Source organism: Ochlerotatus camptorhynchus, unplaced genomic scaffold (assembly GCF_037179485.1).
Source record: "Ochlerotatus camptorhynchus isolate MF236.1 unplaced genomic scaffold, CSIRO-AGI_Acam_v1.1 ptg000613l, whole genome shotgun sequence".
Lineage (NCBI taxonomy): Eukaryota > Metazoa > Arthropoda > Insecta > Diptera > Culicidae > Ochlerotatus > Ochlerotatus camptorhynchus.
The window spans coordinates 19851-44920 of record NW_027041092.1 but is presented as its reverse complement, the minus strand read 5'-3'; the positions used below and the strand labels follow the sequence as shown (position 1 = coordinate 44920).

Below are 25070 nucleotides of genomic sequence, written 5' to 3'. Positions count from 1 at the left end.
CCTCAGCTTACCCAAGTGGCTGTCACGAAAAGGCTGTCACGAGACATTATATACAATTGATATACGGCAGTGGAGTATGGAAGAAACCCAGAAGAATGATCCCGAACAGATATGTCGGCCCGATGTCGGATCAATGTAAGGTCAATTTATGGTTGACGTCGGCCAAATGTCGGGTCGATGTCGGGTCAATTTTGCGTTTATGTCGGGTCAATGTCGGGTCAACATCGGGTTGGGGTTTGGTAGAAGTCAGGTTGGTGTCGGGTAGGCTTATATTTTTCGCCGGAGACCGCGCGTTTTAAAAAAAATATCGGATGAAAATTTTGCAATGGGCAGCACGAACGTGATAGCAACACCGAACGAGCTCCGGCGCCACACTGGTAGTGTAGTAGCAGTCTTACGACACACAAACAAAATTTCAAAGACAGCAGCAACGAATCGGCAGTTCGACGGACTGCTTGTTGTATGTACGAGGAACGTTACGAATAACCATCCGAGGCTGTCATAGCCGAACGAACAAAATACATGACTGAGAACGAGCTGTCGTGTACTGCACAAGACGGCAACGTTGCATGTCGTATAACAGCCTCACTGTGGGCTGTCGCTTATAGCTCAATCTCAAGGCTGTCGTAGGGAAAAGAAAGTGACAGCCGTTGGAATACTGTCATGAGGCGGTACACTTGAGGTGCGTTAAAGCCAACCCCGGTCTTTCGATCCTAGATGTGGCCAGAAGGTACAACGACAACTTTCAAACGGTGCGGAACATCCTTGCCAGGGAAGGATACAAGTCGTACAAAGCCAGTAAAAATCCGAACCGGCACATGAAGCAGAATTCCGTGGCCAAAAAGCGTGCAAGGTTCTTGTACGACCGTGTTTTGACGAAACACACACGCTAAGAAAAAACTACAAGGGACAGCCCAATGGGGTTGTACGCAATGATGACGTAGGACTACGTGGTATGATATAATATATGTTTTTGTTAACTGCAGCAGGAGCTTGTGTTTTATGTAGGAATAGGAATTTTAGCGGGGTTCTTTCTGTTTATACTCTTTAGTATGACTATGATTGCCCTGAAAAAAATCTTTTGATATGAATTTTAGTTGGGACATGTGCAGAAAATTAACTCTTTTGGAAAATGTTGGTGGCCCTGAAAAGGGCCGATGGTAGTACAGGCTTAAAGCCTTTGCAAGATGATGATGATGGCCGCAGCGAAGGAAACCTCAACCTCGATACGATGAATGGACATTCGGAAGAGTCTCGGCGCGGCTGCTGCTGGACACGGGTTGACTAGGTGGCTGCGACGGGTTGGAAGGACGCAGTGAAGGATACCTCAACTTCGCTACGAGAAATGGGCACTCAGAAGAGTCTCGGCCGGTTGCTTCAGGATTAGAAGCTTAGTTGCTACTGTTTTGCTGGTCCCTCTTGCTGATCGTCACGATGGTTCTACTTCCACACAAAGGTTGTTGGTTATGTGACTAGATGAGTGAAAATGAAAAATACATCAGAGATTTTCGAAAATGTCATTGAGGTTTAGTGTTTACCTATGGTTAATTGATGATTAAATAAAAATTATTGCAGAAAGTAGGGGCACGGTTTGTTGGTTGTGAGGTGCTACGATGAATTAGCACTTGGAAGAATCTTGGCCTGGCTGCTGCTGGACACGGATTGACACGGTGGCTGTGACGGGTTGCAAGGGCGCAGCGAAGGATACCTCAACTTCGCTACGACAAATGGGCACTCGGAAAAGTCTCGGCCCGGTTGCTTCAGGATTAGAAGCTTTGTTAATTTTGCTGATCGTCGCGATGTTTCTATTTCCACACAGGGGACGTTGCTTTGTTGGTTGTGACTAGATGAGTGAAAATAAAAATGCATCAGATTTTCTAAAATGTCATTGAGGTTTAGTGTTTACCTATGGTTACTTGATGATTAAAAATAATTGCAGAAAGTAGAGCACGGCTTGTTGGTTGTGAAGAGGCGGTTGGCTGGCGACTGCAGGAAGTAGAGCTATGTGGCGTTTTGTTGTTTGTGAAGGGGCTCGTTTGTACCGGAGGAAACGTCGAGAGACTCAACAGGCAAAGGCAACAGGATGCTCGTATTGATATTTTCAGAACAAGACAGAGCTTAACCGGAGGAAGGCCGAAACCCTCAACCGGCAAAGGTGACCCGACTGTGTGAAAATTAGTGGTACCGATGGTACGAAAAGTACGTGATATATCTTTTCTGTGTAAGTGGAGCAGTATCCTTTGCAAACACCATATCTATACACGAGCCCTTCAACGTGGTTGGTTGCTGGGAATCCGAGACCAAGTTCAAGTTCAACAGGTTTGCAATGAACTCGATGAATTTGATGTTCTCTGCCTTAGAGACGTGTGGCGTTTTGTTGCTTGTGAAGGGGCTCGTTTAAAGCGGAGGAAACGTCGAGAGACTCAACGGGCAAAGGCAACGTGATGCTCGTATTGATATTTTCAGAACAATACAGAGCTTAACCGGAGGAAGACCGAAACCCTCAACTGGCAAATGTAACCCGTTTGTGTGACGTGTCTCACTAATTTGCAGCAGACAACAATGTGAACAACGGCCGATGGTACGAAAAGTACGTGATGTATCTTTTCGTTGCAAGTGGAGCAGTATCCCTTGCAAACACCATATCTATACACGAGCCCTTCAACGTGGTTGATTGCTGGGAATCCGAGACCAAGTTCAAATCCAACAGGTTTGCCATGAACTCGATGAATTCGATGTTCTCCGCCTTAGAGACGTCGATATTGAAGTCCCCAGCTACAATGATTGGAGTTGGAAAATGTTTGTAGAGGGTCAGGCTTCTAGCCATGAACGCTTTGGCGAGCTTGATCGGTGTGTTCGGTGAAACGTACACGCTGAATAGTACCATTTTGCACCCATCAACTTGAATTTCCGCAGCGCAAATATCTCCATAGTTTGCGGCTTCAACGAAAATGGGATCATGTCGTTCACCCAGCTGAACAATCGTGTGCGACGTTGATACTGGTGAAATTGATGCCTTCTCGTAAATGGCCACGCCTCCTGCCCTCACATTTTCTCGCTTGAATTTCGCTATGCATATGTAACCTAGAAAAAATAAGCAGAATTATATAAAGTCAAACAATTGAAAGAATTCATTTACCTGATATTTCCGAAGACTCATTGTCGTCCATCCAAGTCTCACTCAGCGCCAAGAAATCGGCTCTGGTCATGACATGGTCAGTCGACAGGTCCTTGGAATGCGCATTCAGGCTCTGGATGTTCAGGGTCATCAGTATAACAGAGTGATCAGCGTTATCGAAGAACGCGATCAACTCGTCACTGAGCGTCAACAATTTGTGGTTTTCTAACCGTTGCATCTCGTCACGGAGTTCCTTCATCTTGGGGGTGTTGCTGCCCTTACCGTGATGAAACACGAATGAATTGGCGGAGTTTGTCATGTAGAGCCCCTGCACTGAACTCACACGTGACATGGCGACGTATACCAACTGCTGCTCCTGGCTCTTGTCATAATCGATAACAATTTCCGCGAAAGTAGCTCCTTGTGACTTGTGAATTGTCAACGCACAGGCACTAACGATGGGAAATTGTATTCGCTTGCATTTGATTACACTGCTTAGCTTGACGTTGACCGATCGCTTGTAGATCGGTGTCCAGTCTTGTTGCAGTACGCCAGGTTTTGAAAATACAAGCGGCCTGGATTTCACCCGAAGTTTCGCACCAACAGCGTCGTTATCAAATTTGAACCACAAGCGACACGCAGACTGCTGGGGGCCATCATCGGTGTGCTCAATGTACCTGAGTTCGCCGATTGCTCCATTGACGAGACCGTCCTCTACTTCTACGTTGGTCGTTATCATGTATGACATTCCAACAACCAATCGTAGAAGGTATGGAAGACAACCTGTTTCAGCGACACTCATTTTGTGTAGTTTGGTACGAGCACTGGTTAGCTGAGCAGCGTCTTGGTATCCGCTGATTACATCCTCGGCAGTGCAATCCCATCCATCACGGTTGCTCAAGGCACCATGATTATACGCTTCAACAGCGTTATTGCGATGGTATAATCGTATTGCGTTCGGAACATTCTCCATGCACCATTCGACTGTCCGGAACCTGCTTTCTACCAGCTTGGTCTCACAATCCGACAACCGCTCACCATTTCCGATCTTTGTTAGAATGGAGGAAAACTCAACATCGGTTTGTCGCATCACTTGGCGCAAAGGGAAGTAATCCAGCGTTTGCCATAGTGCTACACCACCGATGGAGTTGTTCGCGGACTTAAAAGCGGGTCTCGCATTCACCGGAGGAAGCTGTCGGAAATCGCCACACATGATTACGTCTTTTCCGCCGAACGGAAGATCGTAATCACCGGTGATGCTTTGAAGCCGCGTGTGGATTGTATTGAAAATGTTTGCTCCGATCATGCTAATTTCATCGATTATTATTAGCTTGATGTTGGCAAACGATTGTCGATACAGCTGCAGGAGTTCGAACCGGAGTTGCCCATGGTGTCTTCGATCCATGGTTATGTGGAACGCCGAATGGACAGTTGTTCCCCCGATAGCCACGGCAGCCTTTCCTGTCGATGCGCAGGCGACATAGGCGTTATTAAGTGCATTATGTTGCTGGCTAAAGCGATTATATGTCTCCATCAGGACATGGAGCGTAAACGTTTTACCGCATCCAGCCGGCCCGGTAAAGAACAACTGGAGAGGTTTTCTGCTGTCATCAAAACAATGCAGGTTGTCGATTACTTGCAGTACAAGAGCTCTCTGTTCAGCATTCGTTTTGCGAACCAGAGCACAGTAATCCTGCTTGCTCATAACGGTCGTCCGCTGTTTTATGACGGCAGATAGAGCGTTCGTGGGTAGTAAGCGGATGTCATCATCGTTGGGTTCCATCACGATGGCTCTGGTACATTCATCACCCTTTTCTGTTGCTACCGCCTCCTGTGCATCTGGAGTTTCCTCAACGCTTACCCTCAGGTACTCATCGATTATCTGCTCCAGGTTCAGATCACAGTCGTACTCTTTACGTTTCGCAAGGATTGCCTGTTCGTGCTGATCGTATAGCTGCAGGAACTTGTTTTGGTCGAGAATATCACACAGCTCATTGCGAAACGGGACGAAGAGGAGTACCATTTCACGCTTGTAGTCCGAAAGCTTCGACATGTCATAGCTACACCATTGCAACACTCGGTGAAATTTCCGAGCCCTGTAAGAGTTGCTGCTGCGTTGCTGCTGGTAGAGGGCTGCGAAATCGGCTAGACACAGATCTTCCAGGTCGTTACGAGCTTCATACTTCTGTATGATATTCAAAGTCCATACATAAGTCGAATCGTCACTGATGCTTTCGTCGTCCATTCGCTGATTTCGTTTTCTGGACTTAATTCGCTCGTGCGGCCACATCGTTGGAATGAACTGCGTCGCTCGGCTTGCTTCCGACATCGGCTGACGTAACAAATACCACGATGCTTCTTGAGCAGACATCTCCACAGAATTCAGCATCTTGATGCTGACCTTCTTCAAGAGAGCGGTGAAGTCTTGATCAGGGAACTCTTCTTGCAGCTTGATGAGATCCCGCTGGAGACAGCTCACTCCACGGTTGGTCTTATTTACGTATTCAACCACGTACGCAGCGCAGGTGTACTCGTCCAGGATGAATTGCAAGTCCATGTTCGAGCCGAGGTGGCTTGCTATCCACGGGTTGAATGGGTTTGTCCATAGTTCATTCATGGATCGCTTGAACAGGACTGTTGGACGGCGAATTGATACTCCAATGACGGCTAGATAACAATCAGGAGTGCAATTACAATCGCTAAGAAATGCTTCCAATGTATCATATGTTTTCGTTTCCAGAGCCTCTCGCATTATCTTGGCTTTCCGGGTGAGCCGATCCCTGCGGCTATCATCGGACGCAATCGGAAGCAAAACTAGTGTCCGATCCATCGGCCAGTACGGAATATTGAACCGACAGTGGTTTTCGTTCCGCTTGAAACATGTGAAAGTATGCTTATGGACCTATAATAATAAAAGGTTTAATAAATAGATAATTTTAAACTAATATTAAATACATAATAACATTGATCTTACTTGATACCCGTAAGTATTCGGCAAATCTCTGACGCTAACGGAACAGAGATCTTTAATCAGCTGTACGGTTTTTGGCATATTTTCACTGATTGCTTCCCGGGGATCCTTGTTCAGCCATAGCAAGATGTGCGCGTGAGGACTTCCACGGTGCTGAAATTCAATCCGCTTGAAATAATCGGCCACATAGTGCTTTCCGAATGGACTGTAGTGCCGCGACATCAGCAGGAGCATGATAGTGTCAACCAGCTTGTTGAAGTACACACAGCACGTGACTGGATCGTCATTGACCAGAGTTGCTCTTTGTAATGCAGTCAATTCCTGGATAGGATCTGTTAAGTCATTGCCATTGTGTCCCTCTGACAATCGATGTAGGAGCTTCAACAAATGGGGCCACTTCATCTCATTTGCACTGAGTGTGAGGAACATCGTAGGCTTTCCCAATTGTCGCATCATGGCGAACAAATCTCTCTTCCTTTGTTGCCAATACTGTACTGAATTCGGTATTGACTTGAGGAAGGATAGATTTCGATCAATGCACTGCTCCATGAATTCGCGGTCCTTAAGGTTGGCACGTGTAATATTCGCGGTCCCCATGCACTTAAAAGTGCATTGCAAGCCTTCGGAAACTCTAAGGCGAAGAACTTTCATTGCCATATACAACAAATGTTGTGGTTTGGCCCCACGCCTGTCTCGGCGACGAGTTTCACTGGATGCCATCATGAAATATGTCACCCGAACACCTGGCTTGAATTTCCGTGGATGGCCGAAATATATGGCAGGAAAAGCTAGCTCTTCACCGTGCTCGTCGTAAATCAATGACAGAGGAACCCTGTTTTGCGCGGGAGCGATCTCCAGGCATTTGTCCTCATTCCAAAGGAGCGTTTCCTGTTGCCCGAGCAGCAATTCGGTCTCGTTATCCACGGCAATGGTTTCCAGCTCAATTTGAGGATCCACTGCAGGGGTTTCAAGATCATCTATGGCGATCTGATCAATTGTGATCCCGTAGTGGCGATACAGTGGTGTCGTAATCAAATAAGAAAGCCACGCTTTAACCGTAGTTTTCTTTATAAAGCCGGACAAGTACGATGACTTATGAATTACGTGCTTTTTGATGAACACGTTGAAGGCCTGATCATCATCGAGCTGACGGGGAAGAGAGTGTACCATTTGTGCAACATCCACGGGACAATTGATCACTTGCCCGATAATAGAATAGCTGCCTGTAATTGAAAACATAGTTGATAAATTATAAGTCATCAAGCATTGCAATTTCATTTTACCTGCTGCAAATCGCAATCGGCGGATTTGCATGAATGGCAACCGAGGGGATACCAACCGTTCCGTGACGACATCAAGTGGTGGCAGTCCAGATGGCTTGTCTGGAAATGCGAAACCGTTCGATTTTGCGAAAGCCGGAACTTTTCCTCGCTTCAGATTGCTTTGGCAAGTCTGGCAAGCCAAAAATCCTTCAACGGATTGAAAAGATCCACTGTCAACCAACGCAGCCGCACCCACTTCTGTCAATGGTTTCAAATCATTGGTAAACCATAGTCTGTCGCATATGTCGCATACAGCACCGAACACGTTATCGATGAACCGCTTCGTGAACTCACGATTAGCGCGATCAAAATTTGGTGGTAAAATAGACTCTAAAAAGGAATAATAACAATAACATAATTATTTTGTATGCACGTTGACATTTTCGCCTCAATTACGTAACGAATGCACTTGAGATTACTTTTCGTCAAAAATCTATGAAGTTTAAGGTTTTACTCACCCTGACTTGAATGCTCAGGAAACGATGTATCGATTTCCATAGTCTCCAACGGCGTGGCAATATCGGCTTGTATTTCGAAACCGGAAAGCGATGGAGAGATAATGACCGTATCGGGGAAATGTTCCATGACTACAGCATCACCGGCGAAAGCAGCTTCATTGTTAAACAAAGTCGGCAGAATAAAACAATTGTCACCTGGTTCATCGACGATGCCTTGCACTCTGTTTGTTTCTTCAACAACAGAACGCGGCGGAGGAAACACTAAAACACACATTTGAAAAAGCAACATTCCTTTGTCCTAAACCCTCAAATGGTTTTAAGTACAAATAAAACCATTTGAAATTACAAATCCAACTATTTGAAGTTCAATATATTAATTTTGTCGAACCTCTTAACGGAATCCCTTTATGAAGAGCTTTTGAGTGTGTTGATTTATTTCCTTTTAATTCCGTTATTAATTGCTTATGTTTTGACAGATATTTAGTATTTCGTCTACTTCTTGCAGACTTCATCAGTGCCAAGTAGTGTTGTTAACTTTTCATCGAGTACAATCAGTAGATAAGTAAATTTGTTTCCTTTGCGTTAATTCTTGCTAAATTTTATGACCATTTCCCAAAAACCGCCATTCAAAAAGTAAAAAAAAAAATGAAAGTGGTGAGCGGGGGGTGAGCTAAAATTTTGAGAATCCGTAGAATTACTACGGCGCTATTAAAAAAATCCGTAGATATCTGGAAAATCCGTAGAATGTTATGGTCGGTCCGTAGATCCGTAGGAAACCTAAAAATCCGTAGATCTACGGATAAATCCGTAGAACTGACCACACTGGTGCCAAGTGAAGTGGTGTTGATCACTTGGCACTGATGAAGTCTGCAAGTAGTAGACGAAATACGCGTATCTGTCAAAAGATAAGCAATTAATAACGGAATTAAAAGGAAATAAATCAACACACTCAAAAGCTCTTCATATTTGAAGTTGATAAAATATTCTGTGAAAATGCATATTCTATTTCGAATATATTGCTCATAGTGTAAATATAATGTTGTACAACCAGCACATGGGCGGTCGCGAGGGGCGCGCACTTCCAGGTATGAGTGCGTGATATTTAAAATACATCGCAGTAATTTAAATACTTTGATGACAGTAATAATTTGAATTTAAATACTTTTAGCGGTATTGAAAGTAATCAACAAATAATTAATGATAATGAATGTAATTAAAAATAATTTAAATGTATTGAAAATAATTTAAATTTAAAATTCTGCTGGTATTTATGGAAATTAAGAGTGTATTTAAAGTAATGAATGCAGTAATGGCAAGATTTTAAATATTTTGTCAGCAGGCTGCGTAGTATTGATAGTCTAGTGCGTGCCCCTCGGGCGGTCGTGTATAACTACATTGCAAACCACGGAGATAGAGAATAAATCAAATGTCGCAGCCTATTTTTTCCAAACACACAGCAAAAAATAAATTTTAATATTAAATCCATTAGGATACGCTTCAATCATGTCGAAAATCTCATGTAATTTTTATGGCCACAAAAATAAACAAATGCAGTAAAAGCAGCGTAATGTCAGTTCATGTACTGTATTAATGATAATTTTGCCCTTTTTGGCAAGTATTATTACACCATATTTTTGAAACGATTGAAGTGCATCCATGTGATATCAAAATTAATTTTTTGCTGTGCAGTTTATTGTAATGACATTTTAGCTGCAAGCTTGCATGTGACAGTAAATAACCAACTCCCTTATTTACGCTAATTTTAACATCTATGCTTATGAGTGGTTAGTATTCATTCTCATCTTTTAATTCCATTCAATAAACATCAAATAAATGCAGCAAGAAATCAGCAACATTCTACTTGACATAAATTTATGTCGCGCCCGCAGCCGGTCTTGTCTGCTTCTTTGTGCAAAAATGTTCTGTCGCTGGCAGAAAACAGTTTAGAAATAAAACAGTAAGTAAAGGTTATCTTCCATTTGATTTTAAGTGGAATCGACACTGATGAAAACTGCACATTGTAGTCGAAATACGTATCTGTCATGGATACCAAAATTAATTAAGTGGAATTAAAGGGAAGATAACCTTTACTTGCTGTTTTATTTAAATCATTCCGCTAACAACCCAATTTCATTGCTTCAGTTAAGAAGCAATGACATTTTTGCCGCTTGCCAGTTCGTTTGAGTGTGTCGACACAATGGTCATTGCGAAAAGTATCAAATGTTAAGGAAAAAAAGTCAAACTCCATGACTCGTGTCACCACTGATCGAAAAATAACTATTGTCACCGGTTTTATCCAAAACGCTTTGCGCTGTTAGATAACTCGACCACGGAGCACAGCATATAGATTATGAAGTATCAAGAACATAATTAATCACACTGCACCTATTGACAGATTTGACAGATAAATACAGATAAATTTCATTTGGTGACCCATTTGTTTGTACAAAAAAACTTTTCAACATCATTAAACAAATCATTTTCGCTCATTCACTTGATGAGAATTCAGTGCTTTGGACGATGGCAGATCGATAACTAATCTATCTTCTTTTCCAATTCCCTTAGGGGCTGTTCATTAACTACGTAGACAGTTTTTGGTATTCTTGACCCCCCTCCCCATGCGTAGACAATTGTCCATACACAATTCTTAAAATTTGTATGAACCGTGAACAATTGCCAAACCCCCCCATACACTGTCTGCGTAGTTTATGAAAAGCTTCTTATAAGTGGCTGGATAAAATTTTTAAATGAACCTTTTCAATATGTATCGAATATATAAATCGATCATTTCTCAATAACTATGCATTATGAATTATTAGTAAAATGCAGCAGAATCCATGAAAAATCGAAATAAAATAATTGGATTTTCTCAGCTGAGGCAAAGTGATACTTGCGACCTATTGAAAAATCACTCCAGAATATTGAACTTCACTGTAAATAACATCCCTTCTGTTGATAATGCTTCATAACCAAGGGGGGGAGGTGGCTGTCATATACGAACAATCGTCGCCTACCTCGCATAACTGGTTCCGAACGTAAACAAGCCATATGAAACCTACAGGGCTTGTTTACGTTTGGAACCAATTTCATACAAGAATGAGCAGTAGGCTGATTGGCCATCACCTCCCCCCCCCCAGTTCATAACAAGAAATTTTATTGTCGGAGCTGTGATTTTGACATTTCCCGGAATGTCTTTTCTCGGAATAACCCGGTTTCCTGAACATTCTTTTACCAAAAACATGAAATGTAGACGGCATGAAACTGGGAAAAAGATCATTCAAAACCAATGTTGGATAAATGTTATAGTTATGCTATTGTCAGGTTTATGTCGGATTTAGTTAGGGCTGATATCAGATTACGTCAAGTTGAAGGTGGGGTAATGCTGGGTTGAAGAAAAATAAACGGTTTACAGTATATTCCATTTAGACGTTGGGCTGACATCATTTTCACATCAAAGTTTAATTAAGAACCAATGTCGACCTAATGTCAGAATAATGCTGAGAACTAAATGCGTCGTTCCGTGAAATGACAATCTTACAATAGGGTTATCATCCGAATCAACTACCCGGGAAGCGAGATATCCGTGCAATGATTTCCAGGAAATAGTATAGAATCGTATCTGATATAATCACATAATCGAATATTGTTCTCAAGTAATTTATAGGTTCGCTGATCAATTCTAGAAATTAAAATCCATACTTTCTTTTGTTTATCAATATTGAGAACAGTAAATAACTAAAGCTTGATTGCATCGAACATTTAAAACAATGTTTAAATCACACAGAAACGTTACTTTTCAAGTGCAAGAGAGGGTTCATCAAAAACAGCGATTACTAACAGCTTAAAAGTTCATTCGTGAAAGGGTTACTATAATGATCGCAATACATTCAACAAATAAAAGGTTGATATGATGCCAACGTCGATGTTTATAAATTAAATTGTAAGAAGACATTTGCCAGATTCTCCAAATCGGAATGGTATTGAACGGTAACAGAAGTAGAACTTTGCTACCATAAATACATATTTGTTACGGCGGCTAATAAATAATCAAGATTTCCTACCTCGAGTTGAAGACCCTTCGCCAGCGTCCCAAGCGATAGTTGATGACGCATTAGATACAGTTGTTTTGTTTTTGGCCCGAAAACAGCGAACTCGTTCGGCAGCAGTTTTGGGTCGCTTCGGGATGTCCTCTGCTCCTTGCCCCCTCAATCGCTTTCGAAGATTGCGCATGTACAGCGCAGAATCGTATTGCGACATGGCACAGTTTGATTTTCTCAAAAATATCCAGCTATTCCACGATCACACACAGCGAGAGCGTAATCAGAACTGATATCGATTTCCCTTTGCCTACTGAATTTATACTGTGCGTGCGCACATCTGATAGCTACAGGGAAGTAACAACATAATGAAGTAAGACGCAAAATATTCTAAGAGGGAGGGGCTTCATTGGCTATTCTGCGAGTATAAAAGAAACTGTTATCTAGCGCGCGCGTACAGTTGCAGACAAGGCTTGAAAAGGGATCGTATGTCGTCCTGTTTTGTTATGCATGTTTTTACCATCATCCACATCCAGAGGGCCAGTCACTTTCGGATGTATGGGAATGGTAGGAAACCATTTGGAAATGCATGAAAATTTTCAGTTTTTATTCATTATCGTCTTTATGAGCAGTATTAGATGCACAAAAATTGCACGAGTACATTACTATGGTGATAAGGTAAACACTCGTTGATTTATTTTCATCTGTGAAAGCATGTTTAGTCACAAATCGTGGATTTTCTGATATCCTCCATACTGCAAAAATGATTTTCCTACCAATGAAGGGGTGACATCTCTCGAATCTTCAGTATAGCTACTACTCAAATCATATGATTAATTGCGTGATCTTGTACGTTTTATGCATTAACATGTACAGCAGCAGAGATGCCAGATTTTTTTTTCAGAAGTCTGCGAAAAATGTTTTTGAATTTCAGAAATGTATAAAATTATTAAATTAGCAGAAGTTTTGCGTGTGACGGGGGGGTCATGAAATAGATGTGAAATTTGAAATGTCAGTAAAAGTCATGTTCAAGCTAAACAGACCTGCTTTTAACGAATTAAACCTAATTGGAGTTGGGAATGCATCCATTTACGCGTATACGTTCAAAGCTATTAATAAAAAGGTAACTAAATTTTAAATTTTTCCCTTCATTTCAAAAGTCTGTAAATATCTGTGAAAAAACTAAAAAGTCTGTAAATGTCTGTAACGAAAAAAAAGTCTGTGAAAAAAATAAAAGTCTGTGAATTCACAGACATGTCTGTGAATCTGGCATCTCTGACAGCAGCGACGGACGTTTCAATGTTTCATTCTAGCTTGTTTTGGTTGTTTGCGCTGTGCATGCCACAGCTGCTGCATAGAAGCCGATTTTCCCATATTCCTGCATATTGAAATTCCAGAATGAGCGATAGCGAGAATCGATGTGACTTTTGTCACTAGTGAAGTGAGAGAAGTCACGTCGTGGTGACGTGACTCTCTGTGGAAATCAAATGGAGAGTAACGTCACCACGACGTGTCTTTTCTCACTTCACTAGTGAAAAAAGTCACTTCGACTCTTGGAAAATAACCCCTACTTTATTTTTTACTACCCAAGTTAGAAGCAGCACAAAGCACCAAAGTGACTGCGATCAGTTTGCTGTTTTTGCAATCGTTCACAGCTGAAATCGGCGAAGGGAACTTGGTCGAAATCAGAATGTGAACGAAGTCAAAGCAAAAATGTGTCGTGTGTTCGATTGGCGCTCTGTCGCTGCGTCCCTGTTTGGGAATTTACGTTACATGTTCCATTTTCGGTTTTCACAAAGTGTACCCCCATATAGAAATCACAGACGTAGTCCTACGTCAAAAGTATGCATTAATGTTTAAATTTTAAACAGTTTCGAGAAAACCCGCACATATTCATAAAATGAATAAACGCTGTTTACTCATCGGATGAATAAACGCGTTTTTCTCGAAAGTGATTAAATTTTAATCATTAATGAGTAAAGGCGATTTTCTCAAAAGTGGTTAAATTTTATACACCGGAACGATTTTAAATGGTTGGTTTCGTGTATTTTCAACATATTATACAAACAATTACATTCAAATAAAAATCAACAAAAAGTAATATTTATTTCTTGTACAATAAAAACAATAAGAAGGTACATCTGGGCAGAGCAAGATCACACCATTTAACTCAAGTTTTCAAGACACTACAATGTCGGCCATTTTGTCATCGCTCGACATCCCGTCCGTCCAGGTGGAACTCGGATGTTTCTTTTCACGATTCCTTCGTCGACCTTCCCGTGTCGTGCTCGGCAACCATTCCGTTGCGTTGCCCGACGAACTCGATCCGAATCGTCGTGGTGCCGCTGGCAGCCCTGTAATGGAGATCAAAAGTTACAAAATAATGAGAGTAGATTCGGATCGTCGTGCTGCCGATTGAAGCCCTCTGTAATGGGGATCAAAAGTTACAAAATCTCATCCAAACAGCTGCACAGAGGTAATTCCGCTGGTGGTGTAATATGACGTTGTACAATGTATACCGATTTTGCGAACAAAATTACATCCATTGATGTAATATTGTATCTGATTTTTGCTATTACATCATTATTTCATACATCAGCTTGAATTACGTTGATCGATAGTAATTTTTTTTTTGCTGTGTAGATATACTTACTATTAGCACCGGCCATCTCTTTGGCCTGATCCCACACGGCGACAGAATATTCCAGTTGGCATGTCCAACCGTACCGGACAACGCTTGTAGCAGCTGAATCTGCAGCTCACTAGCTAATGATGGCCGCTGCTTTTCGGAAAATAATTGTCCCCAAGTTTTTTTTCAGCCACCAGTGAATAAAATTTAAACACTTTTGTTGAAAAATGGTTTTCTCTGAAAATGTCTAAATTCAATACACTTTTTTGCTATAAATTTCAACCACTCTATGACAGCTCGAACAAGCTCCCAAAAGTGGTTAAAAAAATAGTCATCAATGCATAAACTCGTTTTTCCGTGCAAGGACTGCACTTTGATCGACAACGAAACATACGTCAAACTCGATTTTAAGCAGCTTCCCGGTCAAAAGTTTTACATCGCGACTGAACGTGGGGATGTGCCGGGAAGATTAAAGTTCGTATTTGTGGTGTATTCACCGAAAGTTCGCGAAGAAGGCCATGATTTGCAGTTGTGGCCTGAGAACCATTCGTCACATCCTCGACGATGACATCCCAAGTTTACATCGAAGAATGCCTGAAAAAGCGTGTATTACCTTTCATCCGAAAGCATTGGGGCAAAGTCATATTTACGCCCGATTTGGCCAGCTGCCACTACTCCAAGGTCCTCCAAATTTCCGGAATTTCGACCAATCTAAAAAAAAAAAAAATGGGCAATTTCAAAGCAGCGACTTCGACGAAGCGGACATCGAGCAAATGCGGGTAAAATGGAAGAAATTCGCTGATTCCGTGTCCGTTTCCACTGTGCGGGCGCTGATGGGCTGCATCAAGAAGAAGGTTCGAGATTTCGTTAGCACTGGAGAAATGTAACCATCTAATGCTGTAACTTTGAAGTTTTAATGAAAGTACTGTAAAGCAACCATTAATGGACTTTTTAAACTTATTGAATCGTGAATTACAGATTTTTTTGTGCTTACCAATTTGCTTTTAGTCAGCCTTTAACCCTGATGAAGATCCCAACTCCGGCATCAAAACGTTGGCGATGATAAAACTGTAATAAATTTGTTTTAACATAACGACTTATTTTTCAAGATCTTTACACTTCCCTGAAAGTCCAGACTTTTCTGAAATTGTTTGTACTTCTTTGAAATAATTTGAACTACCCTTAAGATCTCAGAACTTTAACAATGTTCTCTAGACTTCCTTGGATTTATCAGAACCTTTAAAAAGTTCGCTCGATTTACCTGACGAGAATTGAGGTGCCTTGAAGTTCAGTGACCCATCCTGTAGCGCCTTATGATTTCTCCTAGGCCCAAAATCTTTTTGTTTTCTAGAAAAACAATAACAATAACAGTTGATATTTTTACCCCAATTTGTCATATAAACTCACAGGTTTTACCCAGTGACTTTTAATGCTCGGCTTTTTCCCGATTTTCCGGTTCACTGGTTTTCCTGCTTATCCCCGACATCATGCGATCGACTCTCCACAAATAAGAGAGCGAATATACTAGGTGGGGTGTAAAGTATTCTTCTTCACCACCAGAATGCGCTGCTATTGCAGAAAAGGTTATGGTGCCTTGTATTCCGTTCATATTTAGGCAGACAGGCCAAATTTTAGTGCGATACTGTCTTTAGTTTTTTTTTTGACAGTTTGAAAAAGTTATCCTGCCGCTGGGTGCCGTGCAAGCTCACTCCTGACCAAAAATACGAACACGAGGGCACTTCGAAAGAGTGTTTGGACTTGCTGATGCGGGATCGGGTGGACTTTTGGCGTCGATTGGTAACTGTTGATGAAACCTGGATCCACTATTACACTCCAGAGAACAGAATGAGTGCCCGGCAATGGACTGAAGCCGGTACGAGTGCTCCAAAGCGGCCGAGGGAGGCTCGATGGGTCGGAAAGGCTATGGTGTCGGTTTTCTGGGATTGTCATGGCATACTCTTCAGGACTATCTCGAAAAAGGAAAAAAAAAACCATCAACAGCGAGTATTACTGTGCATTACTGGAGCGATTGAAGACCGAAATCGCTGCAAATGCCTGCCTCTCCGTGTAAATTTGTTATTCTAGTGTCGAAAGGACGATCGGGGATCATCCTAAGCACTCGGTTTTGTGCCACCTGGACTTTGTTCCTGTGAGTTTGAGCACTTGAATCCTACACTGGTACAGCGTAGAAAATTGCAGGTGCTATGATTTGATTGTGACAAATCAGCGAATACAAACACCTAACTAAGCTTGAACTGTTAACTAACGTCTTTTCTATGTGCGAGCGGAACAGTACCTTCTCATCGAATACCATTCCAAGGTATGTAACTTCGGCAGACCACTCAACCCTTGTGCCATCCATGATTACAGTACAAGATGGAGCCGGTTTATGTTTGGGCGGTTGCCGATGGAGAGATGCAGATGCAATTGGAAGTTGAAGTTACAAAGCTTGTACACAAGTCCATCATGCCAAACATTGTCAAACGCCTTTTCAACGTCTAGCAAGGCCACGAATTGGACTTGGTTACAGTTTTGTTAGTGTCCCTTCCTGAACTGAAACTGTTCTGGAAGGAGAACGTTGTTTTCCTCGACAAACAATAGCAAACGATTGAGAATGAGGAACGCCACAAGGGGAGGCATCTAGGTTTTGAACGCATTGAGCAACCTGATAATCGAGCGGACTTTGGATAGTCGAGCCAAGCAAATGCGATGAAGCGACATGCTCGCCGACCGCATTTGCTTTCTCCTGTGGAGGTGATTAAAAGCCGATCGTCATAATTTTCGTCTCTGAGAAGTGGAACGGGTATGGGATGAGTTTTCAGGACTTTGGTTACCTTCCAGAATGACCAGATTCTGGATAACACACCCGAAATTTTCATTTCGGAGTGAGTCCATTCTGGAAGCAATATGCCTGTTCAGATCGGCCATTTCAGATCGGAAAAACCTCTGAAACTGGATCAGTAATTGGGTGTGGGAATCAATAGCAACAAACTTACCCCTCACAGGAACTTGTCGAACACATGCCTCGGCAGCCACGGATATGGCTTGTTGGAGTCCTTCCAACGCCCGGTCGATGTAATCTACGGTGCCAAGCGGGGGATTTTCGTCGATGCCTCTGCCAACCACACGTCCACACTGCACCCAGTTGATGTGGTGGTAGTCTTTACGCTGGCTTGCAGCTGGAGCCACGTTGATGCCGACTTCAGCCACCACCAGTTGGTGGTCGGAACTGAGATCGTTGTGCACCTCCGGCTTGGATAGTCCGATAGTTCCGCCATGCTTCATGACGGGCATTCAGGTCACCCCCAACGATGAATCGGCAACTAGAACGAATGATGGCGGTCAGGTCGTCCTTGAATTTGCTTGCTAATCCGTTGTTGGCGGCACACTGCCGAGGGCAGTAAACAGCGATAAACCGAACATTTCCAGTTGGTGATTCGACCTCTACACTAAGAGCCTCGATAATTGGATGTAAGGCAGGTTGTAGAACTTCAATCTTTTCTTGACGACGACCGCAACACCACCCCCCTGGTGCTGGTGCGATCAAGCCGGATAATGTTGTCGCCGGACTTGAGGTGGGTCTCGGTTAGAAGGCCCACGTCGATGCTGTGCTTGCGGAGAAAGTCGGCAAGCTCAATCTTTTTTGCTCTTACAGAGCAAGCATTCCAGGTGATGATAGTTGGCGGTTTAGACGCCATACTGGATGATGAATTTACCGATGACTTGCATCTGTTCGGGCTTATTGCGGCACTTATGAAGAGCACCGGTCATGTTGACGAAGATTTCCATCAGTTCATTCGTTGAGAACAGATCGGGGTTGTTGTTTTGCGCTGTTGATTGTCTCCAGAATCCAAGGGGGATGGAGAGCTTTGTCCAGCAAAAGATCCAGACGTTTTTTGAGGGGGAGTGGGATTCACCCTCGAATTCGCTTGCCTTTGCCGAGGAGCACGACGAGGCGGTAAATCCTCCGTCCCGAATGTCGGGGTTTTGTCCTTCTTGCGTCCTGGTTGATTAATGGTTGCCGCATGCTTTTGGATGCCTTTGAAGTCCTCGCGTTATGTCACGATGGCCATCACGGTATGGCTTCTATCGTACGATGATGGAGAAGATTGAGCGGATGGCTTGCAGTGCATTTAGCGTCACCGTCCCTTTCTGGAAGTTCACCAGGAAAAGGCAATCCGGGTACGTCTTCAAGTTTTCGTCTCTTCTCGTCATTCGGAAGACAGCGATTAAGGCCAGCTTGTACCAGTCCTTGATTTCCACTTCGCTCATCTTGGGGTTGAAGTTTGATAGGCGCATGATGACTACCTTGAAGGGCTTCTCACCGGGGATTTCATGTGTGAAAAATTTCGCCTTGGAATCTTTCAGGTGTTTCACAGCCACTTCCTACTCCGCTTTCGCACGGAGCATGACCTTGATACGACGCCCAGCGATGTGAAACCGCCAATGAGGGTGTTGGGTAGCACTTTCTTCACCACCAGTGGGGGAAGCTTCATTTTTGCCGCAATGGTTTGTGTTTTAGCTGCATTGATACAAATCTTCCAGCTCTTGAAATAGTCGGACAGAACATCTAAGCCTGATTGTAGTTTACACGCCAGAGCACGGATCACTCGACCCTTATAGATGATGGAGGTGTCATCTGCGAACATTGGATACCACCACCCGCCAGGGGAGGAACGTCTGCCCTGAGGGACCCCAGCATCAACGTTGAACGTATCAGAGAGGACATTGTTCAAGTAGACCTGGAATGATCTGCCCGACAAGTAGATTTTGATGATCTTGACAAGGAAGATCGGGAAATTGTATCGATGCAGCTTGTACATTGTCGAACGCCTTCTCGACGTCCAACAATGCCATGGCAGATGTGTTGGAAACGGACTTATTCCGCTTGATGATGTTAGTAACCCGTGCGAAATGGTGGATGGAAGAGTGGCCTTTCCTAAACGCGAATTGCTCTTTGAGAAAGATGTTATTATCATTTGAAAACACCAGCAGACGGCTGAGTATCAACTTTTCGAATAGCTTCGAGATGGATGACAATGAGGCTGATGGGGCGATAGCTTTTGGCACTGGTAGGATCTTTGCCAGGCTTGTGTATTGGAATCACTTTGGCTAACTTCCAGCATGTAGGGAAGTAGCCAAGCTCCAAACATTTGTTGAAGATAATGGTAAGATGGTTGAAGAAGTCAATACTCAAGTTTTTCAACTCGAGGTTGACCACTCCATCCTTAACCGCGGCCTTCATGTTTTTAGTGCTTCGAATAGCTGCTATCACCTCATCCGCCAATATTCTACTATCATCATGCACTACTACTGGGGTGTCAGTGACTCTAGACATTGCCTCGAGTATGGCAGGCCCATGGGGGCTCACCATGGTTTAACCAAGATTATGTGAAATCATAAAATGTTGGCCAAGAGCATTGGCCTTTCCAACTGGGGTTATGAGAAGAAATGGGTTCAAGTTCTGGTCAACAGAGGAAAGTGGAGGGATCGGTCTCGACATACTTTTCAAAAGTTAGGTCATCTTCCAAAATGGTTTTGCACAATCTGGGAGAGAGCGAATCTTGTTGGCAAAATCGTTATTTCTGAGTTCCACCATCCTGGTCTGGATAATTTTGGTTAGCCTATTGACATTGGTCTTCAAATGGGGCAGCCCAGAACGCTGGAACTGCCTACGAATGGTGTTACGGAGCCTGATAAGGTCTTTGGTTGGGCTGTCAAGGTTCAGAGTATGACTCACCAGTCTGGATGCTGGTACGTGTTGCTCCCTGGAACGGGATATCGCCTCTTCTATGGTTTGCAGACACCGATCGACTTATTCGAACGACTCCGGTAGGACGTCGTAGTCGATTGCTGTGTCCAGCCAGCGCTGGTACTGCTGCCAGTTGAACGGTCAAACAAAGAATCTGAGCCCTCCTGAACAACTTTGCCCAAGACAGTAAATTGCTATTTCGTGAGGATCTCGAGATATTTCATGCAGTAACCAATTAAGTAAAATCCCACGTGCGTAGTATGAACACTGTTTACGTGGTTTCCATTTACATTTTCCCTATTATCCGCATTGCTTGTGAGTTAACTGCAATCAAAATTTAGCTTAGTGGCGCCGGTGGTGTAGTAGTTAGCGTGATTGCCTCTAACCTAAAAGGTCTGGGTTAAATCCCAGTTGGCGCCGCAGGAATTTTATGAGGCATAAAATCTCCTTCGGAAGGAAAGTGAAGCCGTTGGTCCCCGGTTCATGAGTTGATGGGTCGATAGGTAGAGTTGAGGTGTGGGAGCTGCCTCCCTGGTGTCGGTATCATTGGAACTCAGTACGTAAAACAACATCGACGGAATTCAAAATCAAGGAAAAAAAATTTGCATGTTTTGTTCAATTCAGGTTTTTTTTTTAAGGAATACACGTTGGTTTCATATCGATTGGTAGCTCAACAACAAAATGGCAATGGAAAACTGATATGTGTTGTACAAAGTACAGCAGTGCGAGTAACGGAGGGTTAATGTCCATAAACCATACTTTCAAGTCCTCTGAACCTTTCTCGGTATGCCACTGATCGTGTTCTTGAAGATTCCAAACTCATCTCCACTTATCAGACTTATCTCCAAACCTAAGTATACCTTATTTTATTTGTACAGCCATTTTCCTTGTTCAAAATCTTCATCTTTGTCGGTGTTCCTTTTGTTTTTGGCACCGAGGGATATTTCCCAACTAAACCTCAAGACACTGAATTTCACAACCATAGCCTTGCGCGGAAGTTGCACGATGTTAAGGGCAATCACCGCTTCCATCGTAAACATCAATCAGGCTGCGGATATAGGGACGGATTTCTCCCAGCGATCATAAACATGTTGCTGCAGAAATGCAACAAAGTCCACCAGCGAAATGCAAACACAATGTTGCATACATGAAAAGATTGACCTCGTTTCGTTTCGTTTTTTTCTGCTGCTCCCTTTTTGAGCTTTAGCCGACCGCTCGGAAATAAATTGCCCAAATTATACTTTATGATTAGCAATTCAGTAAAAATCGCAAAAGTAATGATAATTTTATTGCTGTTCACACTCGCGTTATGACCACCCCGAAGTTTGGTAAACCAATCCGGAGCATAATGGACAAATCTGTAACTGCGCTCGCCAAATTCGCAAGGTTAATCATCATTATGGTTGCTTGGATTTCGGACGGAAACGATGGCACCAGTTCTGACGATTCTGACATGGATGTTGTTTATCACTGAACACGGAGCCCAACAATTACACAGACACAACCAATTCCAACCATTCCAAAGGTAAACAAGCCTCGGAATGAAATTGTGCAGCAACGACAATAAAATTTTATCGCAAACTGTAACCACGACGACGGAGCTGACGGCGCTCCGAATGCAAGGAATAAAGTTAATAAGCACGTCCTTGGTCGTATCGCTTGCTGCGCTGCAAGTATCGGAAAGAGAATTTCTCCGAATTGATGAACAACTGGAGTTGGACGAAACAAGCCACGTAAAAACGAGAGCAGCGAGTTGGTGGGTATACGGTCAGAATTTGCAATCGTAAAAATAAAGATTAATTAATTGAAGTTGATGGGAAACGGGTAAATTCACTTGCACAAGCACAGTCAAATATGTTTTCGGCGTCTGGGTGCTGGCAGATTGGATGGATCGTGAGTGCGAGGCACTTTCGGGAATTGAGTAATAAAAATAGCCACGGCTAATTGCAATCGATCCGTTATGAATTTCAGAAATAAGTTAAATAACTATTATACTTTTAATTTTTAATTTGATTCACATTAATGGAGCGTCATACAAAGATAGTAAAATATTGTTTTATTTCAATTGTTTAAGCTTCTTATGTGTGTTGATTCACTTTTAGTGATTTAACCTGAAATGCATAAAACTTTGCTCAGGTTGAGTTTAATTTTGCGGGTATTGCCCCTTGAATAAAATACATAATAAATGTATTTTGATATATTTAATTTATTTTGAAATATTCACACTGTGGTTATATAATGATAGCAATATCATACAAAGTTCATACTTTGACAGTTTATTGTTCCAAGTCACACTCATGAAATCAAATCGAAAGATAAGCTAAAATCGTGATATTTTCGATCAGAATTTGGTTAAGGTGAATGATTTGCTAATTAGTTTGCTTTTAAATTATTTTTTGGTTTAATATTAAACGTCGATATGCAGACGTTCTTAAGGGGGTATTCCCGATCTTTTTTTTTTTCAAAAAATCAAATTTTTTTTTCACGTTTTTTTGTACTTTAGACTATATACTTTCATCCCCCCAAGCCGTTTTCCGATCAGCGAATTCGGTGTCCAGGCATAGCTGACTAATGGTAAGAACCCCCAAATGGTTTTAACTAAAGTCAAAACTTTAAACGCGTTTTTCTCGAAACCACATTTTTTTATCGGGCGAAGATTTTTCTCAGAAACTATAAGAGATATTGACTTGAATCTTTGCGCATTTTGTTCCTTATTAAATTATTTGGAGCTTCTCCCACTTTCAGCCAAAAATATTAACATTTAACATTGTTTGAAGCACCTTAAAGCTGCAAAAAAGCGGGCTAAAAATCGCCTGTTTTTTCATATGGCCGCCATTTTGTTAATTTGCAAGATTTTTTGCTGCCAACGGGAGAAGCTCCAGAGAATCTTATGCAGATTATTAATTTCATCATGAAATCTGTTTCAGATGAAGCCGTTCCAGAGAAAAGTCTTCGCCCGTCCAGGCGTTTGCGGCGAACAGGGGTCTGTTTGCCGCCATTTTGTGACGTCAATAATGTCTTTTTTATGTCGAAAAAAATTTATTTGTTAACTTTAATATTCAATAAACAAGAATCCCAAAGAGTTAGGCGCATTACTATTCATTTTCCTTGAAAAAAAAAAATTAATTGAAAAACAGGCCGAAAAAAGGCAAAAGATTGGGAATACCCCCTTAATGTCTTAAATGTTGAAAATTGAAAATTATATATTTTTTTAAATTCGCATTAACTAGAGAACGGCTGGATTTAGAAAAAAGTTTATATGTGAAAATGTAGTTGTTGATTTCAGATCCACTGAAACCTCCATTTACGAACCAAAACGGGGGTTCTTAAATCGAATTTGTGCGTAAAAAAAACCTCGTTATTTGGGATTTACTTCGTAAAAAGAAAACTCGTTATTTGGGATTTACTTCGTAAAAAGAGGTTTTTAAAAATATTGTCAAATACCCCACAATATGGGTATTTTTGGAATCAGGGTGACGTGTAGGGACCGGAAATCGATTCGACGCCATTTTGAAATCCAAGATGGTTGCTTCTGGTTACAGGAAAACATGGAAATTCTGTCAAATACCCCACAATATGGGTATTTTTGGAATCGGAGTGACGTGTAAGAACCGGAAATCAATGTCTGACGCCATTTTGAAATCCAAGGTGGCGGCTTCCGGTTACATAAAAACAGAAAAATAGTGTTAAATAATCTGCAATATGGGTATCTTAAGAATCAGGGTTACATTTAGGGACCGGAAATCGATGTCTGACGCCATTTTGAAATCCAAGATGGCGGCTTCCGGTTCCAGGCAAACAGAAAAATACCGTTAAATACACAACAATATGGATATTTTTGGAATCGGAGTGACCTGTGAGAACCGAGAATCCATGTCTGACGCCATTTAGAAATCCAAGATGTTGTCATTCGGCTACAGAATCACTGGGAAATACAGTCAAATACCCCACATTTTGGGTTTTTTGATATCGGGGTGACTTATTAGGACTGAAAACCTATGTCTGACGCCATTGTGAAATTCAATATGGCGACTTTCGCTTACATATAGACATAAAAATAATGTTAAATAACCTACAATATGGGTATCTTAAGAATCGGGGCGACGTGGTGGTATTTGCCAATTTTTCTGTAACTGGAAGCCGCCATCTTGGATTTCGAAATGGCGTCAGACATAAATTTCCGATTCTTACACGTCACTCCAATTCCAAAAAACCTATATTGTGGGGTATATGACAGAATTTCCAAGCTTTTCTGTTACCGGAAGCTGCTATCTTGGATTTCAAAATGGCGTCAGACATTGATTTCCGGTCCCTATACGTCACTCCGATTTCAAAAATACCTATATTGTGGGGTATTTGGCAGAATTTTCAATGAGAGAGAGAAGGATTAGTATTTTCCATTTAATTCCACTACTTTATTTGCTTATCCTTGACAGATACGCGTATTTTGCCTACAATGTGCAGACTTCTTCAGTGTCTTGCACTAATACTCGAGTGAAGAAAAACATCGCATTTACCGAATATATATTAACACAGGTACATTTTCACTTAGAAACTAGGTAAACTTAAATTTAATTTTCTATAGGAACAGGTACTCCGCTGCTTACTCGTTGCTGTGTCCTAGGTAGTAACTTGAAAAGCCATGTGTGTCCGTTTCCTTTATCCCTGTTGAGTAAAGTTGAATTACGTTGTTTGTTGATCTCGAGGCTTCCTGCAACATACAATTTCCATGAGATAGTGATAGTGTAGTGTAGATACGGTTCGTAAAATCGTGATGTCCTCC

At 42.2% G+C, this 25070-nt stretch overlaps 1 protein-coding gene across 1 annotated transcript in view; it reads right to left on the bottom strand.

Annotated features, from left to right (window-relative positions):
* The window catches only part of LOC135714112 (uncharacterized), a 30207-nt gene extending 12378 nt beyond the window's left edge, over positions 1–17829 (bottom strand). Inside the window, exons 1-7 of the mRNA XM_065237384.1 lie at positions 17532–17829; positions 14097–14260; positions 6890–7235; positions 6093–6583; positions 5813–6020; positions 3140–5752; positions 2653–3084 (exon numbers count right to left, since the gene is read on the bottom strand). Of these exons, the coding sequence (XP_065093456.1) occupies positions 2653–3084; positions 3140–5752; positions 5813–6020; positions 6093–6583; positions 6890–7235; positions 14097–14260; positions 17532–17829 (4552 nt within the window). The remainder of the gene's footprint in view (positions 1–2652; positions 3085–3139; positions 5753–5812; positions 6021–6092; positions 6584–6889; positions 7236–14096; positions 14261–17531) is intronic.
* Positions 17830–25070: the final 7241 nt, after the last annotated feature.